General features: G+C 28.8%; 1 protein-coding gene across 1 annotated transcript in view; it reads left to right on the top strand.

Annotated features, from left to right (window-relative positions):
• LOC130669853 (probable G-protein coupled receptor 158) overlaps window positions 1-19,285 on the top strand; it is an 87,862-nt gene that overhangs the window by 31,353 nt on the left and 37,224 nt on the right. Inside the window, exons 2-3 of the mRNA XM_057472984.1 lie at window positions 5,286-5,469; window positions 17,792-17,915. Coding sequence (XP_057328967.1) covers window positions 5,286-5,469; window positions 17,792-17,915 — 308 coding nt within the window. The remainder of the gene's footprint in view (window positions 1-5,285; window positions 5,470-17,791; window positions 17,916-19,285) is intronic.

The following is a 19,285-nucleotide window of genomic DNA, read 5'->3' as shown; positions in this document are numbered from 1 at the left end:
ACTATAGGGATGGTTCCCATATATTATGGGAACCATCCCCATAATAGTATGAGAATAGTTTCCATAACATTATGGGAACCATTCCCATAATGGTATAGGAATCATTCCCATACTATTATGGGAATGGTTCCCATAGTGGTATAGGAACTATTCCTATAATATTATGGGAACTATTCCCATAATGTTATGGGAACCATCCCTATAATATCACTAAATTTTTTTTTTTGCACAATAGTGTAGAAATTTCCCAAAATTTGAATTTTCTTGAATGTTTTGTGCTGACAAAAAATTCTTGTTAAAAATTTTATTGTTTTTTTGCCAAATACGATTTTTTTTTTCAATGTTTGAATTTTTGTTTTTATGTTTAATAATATTTCTGTGTATTGTAAAAGTGATTACCACACTTCTTTAAATTAATTTTTTCATGATAATATGGGAACCATTCCCATAATATTATAAGAATGGTTCCTATAATAGTATGGGAACTATTCCCATAATATTATGGGAATGATTCCCATAATGGTATAGGAACCATTCCAATTGCATTATGGGAATCATTCCCATAATGGTATAGGAACCATTCCAATTGCATTATGGGAATCATTCCCATAATATTATGGGAATAGTTCCCATACTATTATAGGAACCATTCCCATAATATTATGGAAATGGTTCCCATAATATTATAGAAAGTATTCCTATAAATTATAGGAACCATTCCTATAATTATAGGAACTATTCCTATAGTGTTATGGGTATCATTCCCATAATTATAGGAACTATTCCTATAATTATGGGAAACATTCCTATAATTATAGGAACCGCTTCCATAATTTATGGTCGTAATTCCTATTATGGTATAGGAAAAAATTTCACAAAATTATGGGAACCGCTGCCATAATTTTCTTTCCGTGTAAAATTGATACTTATATATAATAATTTGAACTTATAAACTTACGTGAAAGAGAATACACATAAATTATATTTTTCTCCCGATACTATCGAATACGTCGATCAATAAATATCACGTTATCATTTATTATGACATTTTTATCATTTTCATGGAGCAGTCGGCTTATATAAATAAAATACAAGTATAAAGAAAACTATAATATGTAATATGATGATAAATCTGAATACTGAGAAGCACAAGAAAAGTAAAAAAAAAATATATACATATATATGAACGGATTCATAGATATGTATTCGGTTTCCTACTCGAGTAAGGTAAGATTGACAAAGATAAAAAGATTTCTATGGTACAACGATCACTGGGATGATAACGAAAGCCCCTGAAAACGTCACTTTTAGATTTCGGGCAGATACTTGCCGCAATTCAATAAAAGATATAGAAAAACCATTTTCCCATTCATGTACTATTCAACGAGATATCTCGGTATATATTATATAAATACCTTTTAAAGCTTGTTATTTTCTCTTGTGTACTATTTCCGCTTTAGGTACAGTATTTATATGTATGTGTGTGTACAGATTACATATAGATTCACCGCCAAGTGCAAATGCGATAGAGTACTCATTGCATGAGCGATGAATTTAAAAATGTTTGTTCGCCGGAGCGAAAAAATAAATTTGTTAATTTTTTTTATCGATATTTCGATCCAATTACGGTGGCCATTAATTAAAGTAAAACAATAGCCACGACTCAAATACCTTTTTAGTTTATTTTCACACTGAAATTGATTTCTAGTTCTCGCGTCACGTATTTTATTTTTTTTCAGTATCCTCGCAGTCTTTACTATCGATTCGACTTTTATTGTAATAGTCGTCATACCAATTGAGTTTTTGTGTTTTATTCCCGGGCTCCGATTGATTTTTAGCGCTTCCTGACCGCTTTATAGTCTACTGATATAGCTTTACTCTAATTTTATCGACGCGAAGAAGTGTATATATAGATATATAAACGGGTATATATTATCAGCGAAAAAAGATTAACGGACGAAAATAAAAGGTATAAATTTATGTTCACCGGGATTTTATTTATAGGACACTGTTGCATTGCTGTCATTGTTATTGTCTTGTAAATTTTCATCTAACATCAGTTCTCATATATTTTTATTTCCATCCAACTTCGATATTGAAAAGTTCAATTGCAATTTAAAATAATTTGTTCTCGTTATTTTATTTCTTCCTCTCAACTACACGGTATTTAATCATTTTTTTTCTCTAGGGCAAATTGGGGTTTATTTTACCAAAAAAATGAATAAAAAAAAACCACAATTTTTTTTCCAATTGAAGAGAAGAAAGCGGAAAATTTTTTTTAAATAATTTGCTGACATGGAAATCGCACAGAATTGTAATGGTATTAAATTTTACCTTATCGGTGCTCTGCCCTTTTTTAATTGGATTAAATGATTAATTTGAAACCCGCCGTGATTAAAATTGTTACAACTTAATAAGTATTTAAGCTGCGCTTATAAACCAGGTATTCAATTAATAAGCATTGTTATAAATTAAGCAAACATAAATTTTATATCAACTTATGCTTTGCAGAATATGATGAACATGTTACCCTTTGAAGATTATAGTAATGTATGTACTAACGAATTCGCTCATCATCGGAGCATAAATAATTTGTAATCTGGATAAAATATGCAGTAGTTCTATACAGAGAAGCAAAAAATAGTAAACCAAAGAGATTATGTCCCGAGTATTGTGATCGGTTTACAATAAACCAGAATCATGTAGATGCAAATCCGTCCGTTTAGTTGTGAACACAGCCCGCAAATGTGATATGCCACTGCGAGTTAATCGAACTAACTCTCAGTAAGCTTTTGTTGAGAATTTGGTTAATTAATGCTACCATTAGGGTTTCGATGCCACTAATTAACATTTTTAAGAAAGCGGAAGATTCAAAAGTGCACCTGAGTCGGTCATAATTATTATTATCTATTTTTAACTCCAAACCATGCTCTGAGGACATAGGATCATAAATAAGTTGATATTTAATTACTATTTAGCGCAACGTTTCGGAATTTATTATTCCTTCGTCAGGCGTCTGTGGAAACAATACAAATGAAAGTAAAGAAAACAATACGTTTGATTTTAACAGTTCAATAACACATACTATAGATATAAAACGTATCGACCATTTCAAAATATAGTGTTTGCTTTGTTGTTCCCATACTAGTCTACTGATTTAGTCAAAATATATGAAAATTCTTGAATTATTAAACTAGCTCCAAAAAACAACAGCTACCTGCCAGATCAGTATTCTCTAAAAATGAATCAGTGAAATTCACTTTAAATTAGTGAATATTCACTGGGAACCAGCTATCAGTATACCACTGGTTGAATTAGTGGCATACTTATAGCTGTAGAAATAGTGACTATCCACTGATTCGCGAGAATTTCACTAATTCATTTTTAGAGAGTATCAACAATCAGCCATTTTATCTTTCAAAACATATGCGCTAAATAGTAATTAAATATCAACTTATTTACGATCTTAAGTCCTCACTCTCTAATTATAAATTAGTGATTTTTCACAAATTTCAAGTGAATATTCACTAATTGTCAATGCTACAATCGTACCACGCAGAATTAGTGAATATTCACTAAATGAATATGTGAATATTGGAATTCACTGATTTAATAAGTGAATATGAGAATCCACTAAATTGAAAAGTGAATATGAGAATCCACTGATTTCATCAGTGAAAAAAAATATTATATTGCGAAAAAAAATATAAGACACTTGTAATTAGATCCGAAATGTGATTAATGTATTAGAATCATTACTTAGAGGAAGTATACATGATTTTGATTGATGAAAAAATCCCGGCGACTGCTGGGCTCGAACCTGCATCCTTCCGATTCATAGTCTTTGATGCTATCCACTGCGCTGGCCTACGCATGTGATCGCGTGAGTGTAAATAGTATATTCGTTATGATACCAAACAATAACTGATAAAGAAATAAAAAATCTGTGATGTTATGATTGACGTACTCTTCATATAAATATATTATTGTTCTGTACTTCTATTTTTTTTTATTTTGAAAGTTTTCTATTAAAATTTTAAAAAATAGTACCATAATTATTAATTATATTTATATCTAGTAAAATATTTAATTATTTGCTAGTTAAAGTTACTAGTGAAATTGTGAAATTGATAAATTAAGAAGTGAATAACAGTTTGACTTGTAGAAATTATGAAAATATCGGTAGTTCAGTAGTGAAAATCACTAATTTGCTAGTGAAAATTATAGTACTAAATTTATTAGTGAGAATTCACTAATTTGTTATTTAAATACACTGATTATGAAGTGAATAGTGCTTCACTAACGTAATTAATGAAATTTCCACTAATTCATGTTTAGAGAGCAGAGTATGGTTTGGAGTTAAAAATTGTCAGGATCGGAAGCAATTTTAAAAATTATCTATTTTATTTTTAGGTCAAATTTCGGCGGAGAAAAAATTTCATTATTTTTGGCTCGAAATTTGTTCACCTGGTAAATCATCAGATATCATTTATTCCTGTTACTTCTATATTTACTTTTGTTATTTTTTCCGGGTGTTCAAGATATAAATATTTTTTTATTATACTTAATAAGAAGTAAAGAGGAATCTCTGTATTTATGACTGAAACTTACAGAGATTGAAATAAATGTTTGAGACGATTAAGAGAAAATGGCTGGAAAAAATATAATAATGTTGAAAAAAAAGAAAAAGTAAAATGAGATTAAAGCTTGTTTTCTAGCTTGTATTTGTGAAAAATTCTCATATCGAGTTGTTTATATTTACTTAGAGAAACTTCTTGCAAAACCATTAAAAGTTTCATTTCACGGCTGTGTGACATTATCTCAGCTATTTTTTTATTCCTACTTCCATTTTGTTTATTTATTTTCCTCAAGTGTTGCTCATGCGAAGGACAATTTCCCGCGATATTAAGAGAATTCAAATTTCGATACCCCTGTATTGCTGTAACACTTGTATTGTTTGATTCTATTTATATTTATTTTTAGTCACACAGTTGACTTTGAAATGAGAAAGGAATTTTTTATTCGACTTATTTTATATTTTATTTTTCGTCAGCCCTTTGAAAAGAAAAAACCTCTGGCATTCGGAGGGACAACAAAAGCAGTTCATTAAAGGTACATGTCATAAAAAGTGTGTCGCAGCGTAAAGAGCGCACTACACTTGTCTAGAAGTGAATAAAATTAAAAAAAAACACTTGTTTGTTTTTAAGAACATAGAGAATTTATTTTTCGAATTTAATTATTCCTGGGTATTTTTTAATTAAAATTTTTTAAATTTTATTTTACAGGCTACCACAGTTACACATTAAATGAGAGCACCCACACAGATCGCATTGAAGACGAAATTCTAACAGTAAGATATGAGGACGGTCGTTGGTCAAAACCTTATTATGATTGCGGTGGCGGCAACATCTGGATGCTCACTTACACGGTCCCGTTCTTCGGCTATGCTAATAATACATATTTTTTCAAGTAAGTTGTTTTAATTTCTTGACTAAACGTTTTGAAATTTAACTTCTCTAGAAACGAAGTTTTATTAAATTATGCTCATTAAAAAATCAAATGTTTACCGAGTAAGTAAAGTTAATTTTGCATTTAATGTTTGTTAAGAGAAGAACACTTTGAGTAATTTTTTTTTTAATTAGATGAGTTGAAATTTACATAACTCAGAAAAAAATTTTTCATCAGTTGCATAAAAAATTAATACATTGAGTTAAACTACACGGAGAGAAATGTCAAGTAAATATGCCTATGCAGCATGGTAATAATTACATTACTCTATAGTTTGTATAAGCAGTCACATAAGAGCGACGTGACACAAACTATAGAGTAATGTAATTATTACTATGCTGCATAGGCATATTTACTTGACATTTCTCTCCGTGAACGCGTGTGTTGAATTTTTTGTACTCAAAAATCAACTGTGCCCGCAGCAAATGTAATTTACAAGTGTGTTAATTAATTTAGTAGTGCTTGAAAAAAATTTAATGAGTCGAAAATGGGTTAAATTATAAATTGACATCAAAAAGTTTTGGTTTATTTGATTAACCACTACCGCGCTGTTGAAAGTATATCAAAAAAAAGTTTGAAATGGTACGAGTACTGTTCTAGTTTATAATATTTAAATTTTAAATAAATGTAAATATGATTTTTACGCGAGTGAATCAGCTGGGACCGAGTAAGCGTTAGCAGAACACTCATTGATGTGCAAAAATGTGGGGCAAAGTGATAAAACAATTATTTTTACATGCGTAAATATTTTTGAGCGGTTCCCATACAAAGTCGCCGAGCTTCGAAATTTTTCCATCGATCGGCCGATGCCTGGTTTGCAATGATTGGCCAATAAATGGCTAACTATACTGGCCCGTGCATGGTGAATCATTGGCAGCCTTTTTCTTATAAAATCGGCGCACAATTGACTGCCGTTCGTTGGCCAACGGTTTGATCGAGTGCTTTGGCCGATGATTGATTGCCATGCTTGGCATACCGTTATCATCCGATATTTAGCCGATCTTCGGCCGATGCTTGAAAATTGGCAGCCATTCAGGACCAAGTAATGGGCCGATTCTTTTTTTATGGGTTGCACAACAAAATAATTTTATTTTAAATCCAACTATGGAAGTGTTGAAGTTGTTTTTTGAGTATAAACAAACTTTGCTGGCGGTACTTATAATTTTAAAGAGTTTTAATCACTCTCGAGAAAAGTTCAATAGACCAGAATCAAGTCGTCGTTTATTAATCTCAATAATTTAGAGCTTATTAAATTGAACATCATCCCTTGGTTAAAAGTTTGTTAAATCAGTATAAGACAGTATAATAAAAAGTAAATTTTCAAGTGTAAGCCAACTTTCGGAAATAAATAATGAACTTTAAAGTCTCGTCATAATACTCAAAATAATTAAACGCAGGCAATTAATTTATTTGAGACAAGTCTATGAGTAACATAAAAAAACGAAGATTATTTCTCATACCGGGTTTGTACTCTCGTCTGATAAAGTTAATCTCTGGGTTTATTGGTATAATTTTTTTCCGCAAAGTCTCTGAGATTATTAACGGCTGCGATTAGCCGGGATAAAATATTAAAAATATTATTTACGAGTGGATAATTAAAAAATAATAATAATAATAATAATGAATGATGAAGAAAAAAAAATTGATATTATTTTGGTGTAAAAGTTTTAGAGCTGATGAATAGAAAACGAGATCAGCTCAAGTCTTTATTGCATTATCCACTCAGGAGTTTTAGCTGGGAAACACGACGAGACTAACTTTAATGCTAAGTAGATTTTTCAATTAAATTCACAGCTGATGAGTATGAGGAATTGTTCCCACTTACGAGCAAAAACACTTCGGTTACTGTTGTCTATCTTTTTAATTTTATCTGTTTATTACAATCGCTAACATTATTTTTCAATTACATTCCCTGATTAAACAACTGAATTCGATCGAATCAAACAGAATTAAATTTTTAATTCTATTTAATTCCGATAAATTCTGTTAATTCGGTACGTAACTTAAAAATGAATTCTGTCTAATTCGGCAGAAAAACCAGAATTTGTCAAAATTAAAACGAATTTAAATAATTCTATTCGGTTTAATTTTGATTAATTCGAAAATAATTCTCCAATCTCTGGTTCTGAATCCGAAATGAACTGAATTAAAACGAATTTGAAATTTTTAAATCGGTTTTATTCTGTTTAATTCAAATTCAAATTTTCAATTCAGTTGAATTCTGTTTTGTGGAATTCGACAGAATCTAATAGAATTAAAATTTTTAATTCTCTTTAATTCAAATGAATTCTGTTAATTCGGTGCCTAACTTAAAAATGAATTCTGTCTAATTCGGCAGGTAAACCAGAATTTCTCCAAATTAAAACGAATTTAAATAATTCTATTCGGTTTAATTCTGATTAATTCAAAAATAATTCTCCAATTTCTGGTTCTGAATCCGAATTGAACTGAATTAAAACGAATTTGAAATTTTTAAATCGGTTTTATTCTGTTTAATTCAAATTCAATTTTTCAATTCAGTTGAATTCTGTTTTGCGGAATTCGACAGAATATAACCGAATTAAAATTTTTAATTCTATTTAATTCAGATCAATTCTGTTAATTCGGTACCTAACTTAAAAATTAATTCTGTCTAATTCGGCAGGAAAACCAGAATTTGTCAATATTAAAACGAATTTAAATAATTCTATTCGGTTTAATTCAAAAATAATTCTCCAATTTCTGGTTCTGAATCCGAATTGAACTGAATTAAAACGAATTTTAAATTTTTAAATCGGTTTTATTCTGTTTAATTCAAATTCAAATTTTAATTCAGTTGAATTCTGTTTTGCGGAATTCGACAGAATATAATAGAATTAAAATTTTTAATTCTATTTAATTCAGATGAATTCTGTTAATTCGGTACCTAACTTAGAAATGAATTCTGTCTAATTCGGCAGGAAAAACAGAATTTCTCCAAATTAATACGAATTCCAATAATTATATTTAGTTTAATTCTGATTAATTCGAAAATAATTCTCCAATTTCTGGTTCTGAATCCGAATTGAACTGAATCAAAACGAATTTGAAATTTTTAAATCGGTTTTATTCTGTTTAATTCAAATTCAAATTTTCAATTCAGTTGAATTCTGTTTTTCGGATTTCGACAGAATATAACAGAATTAAAATTTTTAATTCGCTCGAATTCAGTTGTTTAATCAGGGAATTTTCATGTCATTGACAAGTGAGTCAGTAGAAGAAATAAAATTAATTCGGACACTGGAAGCATTTTTTTTAATAAAATTAATGGCCGTTCAATCGAAATTAGTTTTTCCTCTGGCAACTCGACCACGTGCCAATTGCTAATGACCGAAAAATGACTTTCATTTTAACTGTTGAAGTAATAAATCTCTCGATTTCGTAATTAAAGCCCAACAAAATAAAATTTTTAACTGAAGGTGAAAAATATTAAAACCCACAGGTGGTTGCGTATAAAAAAATAACTTCAATGCGTTAATTAACGTGTTCATTATCTCGCGATGCTGATAACAGTACTCGCCTTCACTGAAACTAAATATTTTCCCAGGCTAAGTTAAATATTACACTAGTGTTTCGCTAAAAAATTATATAAAGCAGCACTTCGCCTGTCAGTTCTCATTGAAAAAAAATATTTACAATCGTAACTCTCGTAGTTTTTAATTAAAATGCCCACTACAAGTACAGGAGCAAACAGATGATAAGTAAACTACGGAAAAGTTGTAATCAAAAATCGGATAAGACAACACGGATATTTTTTCAGTTGAAATATTTTTGATTCACTTAATGGATTAATGAAATTCGTTACCGCCTGATAGGATTAAGAGACGAGACAGTTGAGAAATTCCGTGACGTAATTTTAAAATAATTATAAAGAATTAACTTACGGGTTTGAATTAAGCTTTAGTTTTAAGACAGACTACAATGTAACAGCATGAAGTTTATTTACCCAAAGCCAAATTAATAGAGACGTGTGTTGGTCTATTGTTATTGTGCTCTCTATATATATGTATATAAATATATACACTAAGATTCTCAAAGCAGTATTAGAGCGTAATAATTCAACAACTGAGATGTTTGTCTTCGTGCTGCTTCCTTTGTTACATTTGACAATTTTGAACTAGTGTATATATATTTATATATATGTATAATAGACATCAAGATCCAACAGACCTAGCTCCCCGTAGAAGTTGATGTTAGTTTAATAGTAAATTATTAATAGACATTTAATGGGATAACTTTATCGACAGACTGGAACTTAATATTTAAAGCACTCGGATCAATATCCATGAATGCATTAAAAATTATGGAACGTATTGAATAAAAAAAATCGATATTTCCTACACAATATCTGATATCGACAGAATTTTAATTAATCTGTCTGCTTCAGTCGGTTAAAGAAAAATATGTACATAAATAATCACTGTCCGCTTTATATTATGAGTAAGTATTATATATTTTTATAAATCTTCAGGGGGCATTGAACCTGTCGTAAAAATGAAATTAATTTTTTCCAAGCCGGAATTGTAATTTTAGTGAAAAAAATAAATTTATAATTATTCTGTCAGTTTGGAATTTTTTAAAATTTAAGTTAATTAACTAAAGAATAAAAAGATCTGTTGGTGTCAGTTTTAATTCAACTGTAATTAATGTGAGATTGGCTGAGACGCTGACACAGCAGAGGCGGATCTGCTGCTCGTGTTAACAAATCCGGGTCTGATAAATTTTATTATAAACTACTAGCTTTTGCTTACATATTTATAATAACAATGGCTGTTGCTATGTATACACATTAGGGTGTTTCAAAAAAAAAAAACATTTTTTTTTTTATGGTATCCAAAAATTGAAAGTATAACTAAAAATAAAAATTTTGGTACCATTCCGAGCTCTTAATAATGATATTGAGGTTTGCCTCAATCCATTTTTTTATTTTCCATTTAAATAACACGGAACCAATCAACGGATTTTTATGCACAACAAATGTTTTTGTAGGAAATTGAACGCTCTATAAAAAAAGTCTCTTATCATTTTTTGATAAATCCCACTGTTCAAAAGTTATTTAAGCTTCAAGTCAAATTTATGGTAAATTTTGAGATTTTTTTACTTTTCCGGCGAAACTATCAGTCTTATCAAAAAATATCATAGGAACTTTTTTGTAGATAATTTTATTCTTTACAAATTCTTACGAATAAAATTTTTCGAAATTCTGTGTTATTTTCAAGTTATTTCCATTTCAATGTCAGGCTCTTAAAAAAATAGATTTCTGATTAATTTTGAGAACTTGATATTGAAATGAAAATAAATTGAAAAGAATGCGGAATTTCGAAAAATTTTATTGGTAATAATTTGTAAGGAATAAAATTACCTACAAAAAAGTTTCCATGACATTTTGTAATAAGACTGATAGTTTCGCCGGAAAAGTAAAAAGATCTCAAAATTTACTATAAATTTGACTTGAAGCTTAAATAACTTTTGAACAGTGGGATTTATCGAAAAATGATAAGAGACTTTTTTTGTAGAGCGTTCAATTTCCTACACAAAGTTTCATCTCGCATAAAAATCCGTTGAGTGGTCTGTAAGCTAGAAAATTCTAAAAAAAAAAAAAAATTTTTCCTATGTTATTTAAACGGAAAATAGAAAAATGGATTGAGGCAAACCTTAATATTTTTATTAAGAGCTCGGATTGGCACCAAAATTTTTATTCTCAGGTATACTTTCAATTTTAGCATACCAAAAAAAAATTAGTTTTTTCTGAAACACCCTAATACACATACAATAGGTACGGGTATAGGGGAGCGATAGATCGGTTAGTTTTATTTTGAAACAAGCCTGCGATAAGATGCTTAGGGGATTTGCATAGGATGTATACCGAAGATTTGTAATTTATTAGAGCCGATACGAGACAGATTGATTTAAAGATTTTAGGGAGTATTAAATCGACATTTAAAATACATTCAATTTATTTAAATCTACCAGGTCACTGGTTACGTCTGATGACCTCAATCTATATTCAAATGTCAATCTCATACATGCCAGCTTATCGAGATAAAATCGCAAGCTATTCTTTTACAGTTAGTGTCTAGAGTATACTTTTATATATATGTATGATATCTACAAGACGAGACACTGAAAGTATTTTTTATCCTTTAAAGTCACGCTCTGATTGGCTTGGTTTAACATTGGATTAACGAGCTTCTGTTACTTTTCGCTCTTAGCTTATTTTAAAACTTCTTTTCCACTCGGTAGACATAGACGCCCGACAGATTCAAAGGACCTCATTTGTAGCTACGACTTGAGAGTGAACATTGTATATAAGTGTGTTTGACGTGTAATTAATTACAATGTCCTTCAATCGTTATCCGGCTTGAAATGCTCATTATTATTATTATTATTTAATTTCCTGTTTGTTAAATTTTTCCCTTGCAAACAAAGAAAAAGTATCACATTAAGTTCCCACTTGCTAATTTTTTAATCAACGGATTCCTGGCCTACTTTGGACTTAACCTTCCGGGGACCAAAGTGGCCATTTTTTAAGACTACAGAGGAGGCTCGGGTAAAAAAGGGAGCCGAAATAAAGCATTTGTGTGAATTTCAAGACACTTGATCTCTTATCTGCTCTTTCTCACGTTCATTTTACAAGAAAAAACGAACCTATTTTTTATTTCAAGAACAAAAAAAATCCTTTTAAAGACAAAGGAAAAGTTTATGGAAATAAATTTTGGAAAGTAATTTTTGGGAATTCAATAAGAGAAAATATTTACAGAATTTTTAGCTGTCTCTGAAAAGACATTAGTAAGCTATGAAATGTACATGTTAATCTGCGTTGGCTTACCTACTGATTGCTCGAGTTAGATTTAGTTTCTTGTTAAGCTGTTCTGATAGTTCTGGATAAATCTTAATGTCACTTAGTCGGAGCATCAACTAGACTCTGATTGGTCGGGTGGTACTTGGACAGTAAATTATAAGAGGGATGAATGTCCCGAAGTGCCCTAAAATATAACAGTATAATTTTAGTATGAGCAATTAAGTTTTAGATGAAAATTCACTTCCACTAAACCACCCGTCAAAATTATAACTTGTCTGAAGTAATTAAATCCATGCTTAAGATTTTGAGCATCAATTTCATTACTCTATTTTCACACGTCCTTCGATTGTCACAATTTTCTAAGGACCTCAGGTTAAATTAGCGATTTATTCGGTATATTCTTTAATTACTTTTCTACTGTCACCTCTAATAAGTTATTAGAGTTTGATAAGAGTTTAATCGATTGACAGAGAAAGAATATAGAAATATATATACACATAAGTATGTGGAAGAAAATATCCTTGGACTTGGGCAGAGAGCTAATAAAAAAGGTTTTCAATTTCTAAGGTTGTAAATTTGAGATAACCAGGAAAAGAAAAGTTATTGCGACAAGTCGGAAAGTGAAAAATAGTTTTCTCACCAGATGTCCACATTTTCGCTGTAAAGATTATTTGTGACATTTATTTTCATTGCGTAGTATAAAATTTTTTTTTTTACCAAAAAATTTTGTCTTATTTATTTATCAGTAATAGTTTAATTCTTTAGTGTTTCGACCCGAGTCGAAATATTGAACTTACATTTAACTTATGTTAACTTATAGAACTTACATCTAACTTAAATAACTTATTAGGCTTGATTATAACTTGAATCGACTTAAATAAAAATACTGACTTAATTATAACTTACCGGGAATAAAATTAACCCAAAGCGATCGGTATTTTTTTCGAAAACTTCGATGGTGGGGGATTTGCGAGATTGTTGGGAATATTTGTGCCAAAGTTCATGCCTATAAGTCAAATAATTCAAAAACGGGAGTATTTTTATTGTTCAACTGACGAAATCCCTCACGGAACGGCTCAAGGGAATTGATTTTGTCCATCTTTTTTAACATTGAATATGTAGATGACGATTTCAACGTTCAATACTTCCAACTTACGATTCAAATTTCGACTTGGGAGTACATTCAAGTTCACTTTGGGTTAATTTTATTCCAGGTAAGTTATAATTAAGTCAGTATTTTTATATAAGTCGATTCAAGTTATACACTGTAAAAAGAGCGGTGTTAAAAATGGACTCGTTTTAACTCCGCCCGGTGTAAAAATGAAATTACACCGGTGTAGGAGGAGTAATACACCGGTGTTAAAAATAATGGTGTTAAAGCGGGGTAACCAGTGTAAAATCGGGGTAAATTGCGTCCGCTTGCAGTATTAACTTTGAAGATTATAAAACACAAAAAATGTCAGTTCTTTATGAAAATTAATAAAATATATCATTTATTAACAAGTATAGTGATCGAGTAGATAAAAATATTCACAATGTAAAATATTTTAACACCGGTACAGAATATTTACACCGGTGGCGGCGTTATTTTAACACCGGTACAGAATATTTACACCGGTGGAGGCATTATTTTCACACCGCTTTCGGGGGTAAATTTAACACCGATAATTTTAACACCTACACCGCTTGGACTTACCCCGGTGATTTTTTACAGTGTAATTAAGCCCAATAAGTTATTTAAGTTAGATGTAAGTTCATTAAGCTTATGTAAGTTCTATAAGTTAAATGTAAGTTCAATATTTCGACTCGGGTCATTTTTCATAAAAATTAAATATATTTTTTAATAATCCGATAAAAAAATTATTATTATTAAAAATGAATGAATGAAAAATTAATACGATGACACTTTGGGTCGGCTGATATTTACCGAGCTTTTAATGCTTAGTCATGAATAGACATTATTATTATTAAAATTCCATGGACGGAATTAATATACTCAATAGGTCCTGTATTCCATATTCTGTTTTGTAAAATCTTTTGATCAGACCTATACTTATTCCCAACGAGAATTAGCTTTGAACTACCAAAGCTGCTTTTACAAATTCACCGCGAAGTTTGCTTTTTAATACTAAAAAAAAAATCTTCGACATCATTAACTTTTCTCTTTGTATATTTCCTTTTGACCATCAGAGATTTCGCTCGTCCTAGTGATCAATGTAACATGAATTTAAAATTATGAATATTTTAATAGCGAACAATTTATTTTTCTAAGTAAACTGGGGCAATTAATGTAAACATAATAAAAATATTTAAGTGAGTGTAATTTTTATTAAAAAAACTTACATGAGTAATGAGATAAACTCGGGATGTTAAATATTATAAAACTTTATTAATTTTTATTTTAATCTTTTTAAAGATTTACAAGGTAATTAATGTTTGAAATTTTTTACCCTCGTTATTATTTTCTTAACCGTACAGCATCAAAGATTACTTTTTTCTCTAGTTTATGAAACTTTCTACTCCTTATTTTCCACCGCGAAATTTAAATAACATTTTTCATTTTTTTTTAAATACCGATGATGTAATTTTTAATGCATGCTTTCTTTTCTGTTTTTTGTTTTTTTTATTTTAAGTGTAATTAAATATTTACAATGCCAGAGTATTCTTCAGCTCGGAACACGAAAATTATTTATAACAGACTAGTAAATGAGGAGTAAATACGAGAGGTATAAATGTTTTTAAAAAATAGTCTGCTTGTACATTTTCGTTTTTTCGGGAATTAGAGATGGGCAAGAGGCTTGAGTAATATATAAACCAATGTAATATATTGCCTAGAACAGGGACTGGTGAGAAAGTTTGTTTGAGCATCCTCCAATGGGATGAGCGGGATAATGAAGAGAAGCTTTGGTATTAAAAGAGAGAAAGTTCTTTATAATTAATATGAGACTAAAGAATAAAATAACAAAAATTTAGAGTTATTCATTCCCACGCAAAAAAAAATTTGCTTCATTATGAATTTCATTATGAATTTGATAATCAAATTCAGATTTTGAAACAAATCTGACTTTGATAATGAATTAGCTATCGTTAACGAGCTATTGTTTGTGCTATTACAAAAAAAAATTTTGTTTATTGAATGGGTTGAAAAATAAATAAACCAAAAAATATATTTTACTCTGCATTATTAAATTGATTTTATTAAACTAATCTACATTTATAATATATTTTTCTAATTTTATAGCTATATTTGTTAGAAACTATAACTTGACAGTTATTGTTATATAAAATTTGTTCATTATCATATGTAACATACGATCAAATTAATATCAACTTTGTACACAGTAAAAAATATTGTGTATCTGTGTTAAAAACGGTCCGTGTTAAATTTTTTGTGTTGATTATTTTGTGTCAAATCAACACAATTCTTTGTGTTACTTTGAAATTTTCAATCGATCTCCTATTCAACACTTTAAAAGTGTTACCTAGTACAAAAATCGATATTATCAACATTTATTAAGTGTTACTTTAAAATCAACACAAAAAAAGTGTTGAAACGACAGTTGAATTGTGTTAAAAAAAAATGTCTTCCTTCTATTCACGCGGGAAGCGCCATTAAGCATCAGTTTTGCTTGGTTAGATTATTTTTGGGACATTGATTTTATTTATTTTCAATTGGACATGAAAAAATTAAGTTGACAAAGTTTATGATTCGTATAGTTTAAAAAAAAAATACATAAAAAATTGCATCTGTAGCTTTTTTATTTTTCTACATGCGCATATTTTTATTTTTTTTTCGTAATTGATTTGTTGATTTAAAATTTCAAAAATTGTTGACTGTCTGCTAACTCTAGAATCATGTTTACTATCACAAAATAGTTGAATGTTAAATAATAATTGTTAACACTTTTGATAACCTAAAAATAATCCATGGTACAAATATAAAAGTTAACATTTTTTTTGTATCACCATTAACATTTAAAAAGTGTTGAAGTTACTTCTTATATTACTCGAATTTTGTGTTGAAATTCAACACAAATAGTCTGTGTTGAAAAATAACACAAATATTGTGTGGACCGTTTCTAACACACAAATTGTGTTGATTTTAACACAATATTTTTTACTGTGTAACACTTTTATAATCAACTTATTATGAATCAAGTATTAATTTTATACTGTTAAATTTAATCAAATTAGTAATAAATGTCATCTAAGTTAAATAAAATAGTTCTTTATTTTTTTTTTAAATTTCGGGTGTAAGAACAAAAAATACAATTATGAAATAAAACACATTTTTCTTGTAATTAATTTAATATGAATCCCGTATTGAATTGATAATAATTATTATCAAATTCATTATGAATAACTCCTCTTCGTTGACTTATTTTCTTTCGATTAAAAAATTTTGAATCTTCTTCAAAGCTAGGAATATACCATTTTTATAAAGTACTTATCACTTGTTTAAAGCGAAAGGTAAGTTTTTAAAAATTACCGATTAAGTTATTAGATTTCAGCTGTTGGTTACCTGTTAGGTTCAACTGTAGTAGAAAATTAGAGGATTTTTATAGCTAATTCATTATCAAATTCAGATTTGTTTCAAAATCTGAATTTGATAATCAAATTCATAATGAAATTCATAATGAAGCAAATTTTTTTTTGCACGGGTTTTAATTATTAATTATTAACTATGAAAATAATGAAGACGCCCCAATTTATCCCCATGTTATTCAGTTTCACTTTGATCATATGTATCAATAAAATGGAAAAAATTTTTGAATAAAAAAATAACTTCAGAATTAACTATTGAAATTTTCCAATGCGAAATAAAAATGAAGTTCGGTATTACCATATTTAACAATATATATTTATACTGAACTGTACTGTTATTACTCTCAAATAAATTACATTCCAATAGACTGGTATGCGAAAATTATTTTTAGCGAAAAATATCCAGTAGACTATTGCCTGAAATTCGAGTATTGTCTATAGATCTCTTTTATTTGAATACCGCGCGGTTTTTAATTAAATTAAAATATATTTAGTTACGTGTTTATTGTTATTAAAATACTGACGCATTTCTATGGCCTCTGTTAGCAGTAAAAAAATATATTTTACTTTTTTTTTTATAAAAATATTTGAAATTGAATTTATATTCAAAGGCCATTGCAACAATACAGAAAAAAACTCTTTACAAATTTATTTATATTAATAAAAAATATATATATATATATGTATACATGGAGATGCAGAGTAGTTATAAATATTTTGAATTTTTTTTTCAATATAAAAAATATGGGTTCCATAAGACAACTTTGTGCATTGTATAGATTTTTAATTGGAAAAAATATATAATTGATAACCCAATGAGTTCATGTTAGAACACAAAAAAGATTTATATATTTTATAGAGTAGAGATGACGTAATGAGCAAGTAATTAACACTTTTTTGTAATGTATGACGTTGCAGAGGCACCAGCGGAATCGATATTGACCTTAGGAGAGTGGACATCGATCAGTGTCCGTTGCCCCCTGGTTCTCTTCAGCTAAACATTTTTGCAGCCAGTGATAAATGCAAAAAGCGAACGACTGAGGTAAGTTTTTGATTTTTTTGTCGGTTGAATTAATTCAAATTTTTTATTAGACTGATAGTTATACAACTTTCTCGAAATATTTTATCTAAATTATTAAGTCATTTATAACTGAATTTCTGCATAATAAATTTGTTAGTTTTGCATTAATTGTAGCATAAATTTAAATGAATGAGTAAAATTTTAGATAACATGAATATCATACATCTATCATAATATTTTATCATTGGTTTTATTCCTTGAGGTTTGAAGACGCGAGAGCAAAAAAGAGGGTAATTTTTAGTTTTTTAAAATAAAAAAAAAGTACTGATAAATATGCATCAACTCAACTGTTTTACTCAGAGAAAATAAATGATCCTGAAGTTAGCAGACGTCTAATAATTTTTGGATTTTTTTTTAGAGGATAAACTATAAAAAAAAAAATATTTGAAAAAATTGCACCTGTAGTTTATAAATTTTCTACATGTGCATATTTTTATTTTATTTTTTTTGCACTTGATTTGTTGAGAAACAAAAATTCAAAAAATTTTAAATGTCTGCTAACTTCAAGATCATGAAAATAAGACTAATTTTTGACGGGCGCTAGTTAAAAAAAAAAAAAATCAGAAGTATGTTCCAGGCATCCGACACTACTCAGAAATAATTGTAAAAGTAGTAAATTATGGGTACACAGTAAAAAATATTGTGTTAAAATCAACACAATTTGTGTGTTAGAAACGGTCCACACAATATTTGTGTTATTTTTCAACACAGACTATTTGTGTTGAATTTAAACACAAAATTTGTGTTAAAATTTAAACACAAAATTCGAGTAATATAAGAAGTAACTTCAACACTTTTTAAATGTTAATGGTGATACAAAAAAAATGTTAACTTTTATATTTGTACCATGGATTATTTTTAGGTTATCAAAAGTGTTAACAATTATTATTTAACATTCAACTATTTTGTGATAGTAAACATGATCCTAGAGTTAGCAGACAGTCAACAATTTTTGAAATTTTAAATCAACAAATCAATTACGAAAAAAAAATAAAAATATGCGCATGTAGAAAAATAAAAATGCTACAGATGCAATTTTTTATGTAGTTTTTTTTTTAAACTATACGAATCATGAACTTTGTCAACTTAATTTTTTCATGTCCAATTGAAAATAAATGTCCCAAAAATAATCTAACCAAGCAAAACTGATGCTTAATGGCGCTTCCCGCGTGAATAGAAGGAAGACATTTTTTTTAACACAATTCAACTGTCGTTTCAACACTTTTTTTGTGTTGATTTTAAAGTAACACTTAATAAATGTTGATAATATCGATTTTTGTACTAGGTAACACTTTTAAAGTGTTAAATAGGAGATCGATTGAAAATTTTAA

The sequence above is a fragment of the Microplitis mediator genome, chromosome 1 (genome assembly GCF_029852145.1).
Source record: "Microplitis mediator isolate UGA2020A chromosome 1, iyMicMedi2.1, whole genome shotgun sequence".
Classification (NCBI taxonomy): domain Eukaryota; kingdom Metazoa; phylum Arthropoda; class Insecta; order Hymenoptera; family Braconidae; genus Microplitis; species Microplitis mediator.
Note: the sequence above shows the minus strand (reverse complement) of the source record. Positions and strands in the feature narration are given on the sequence as shown.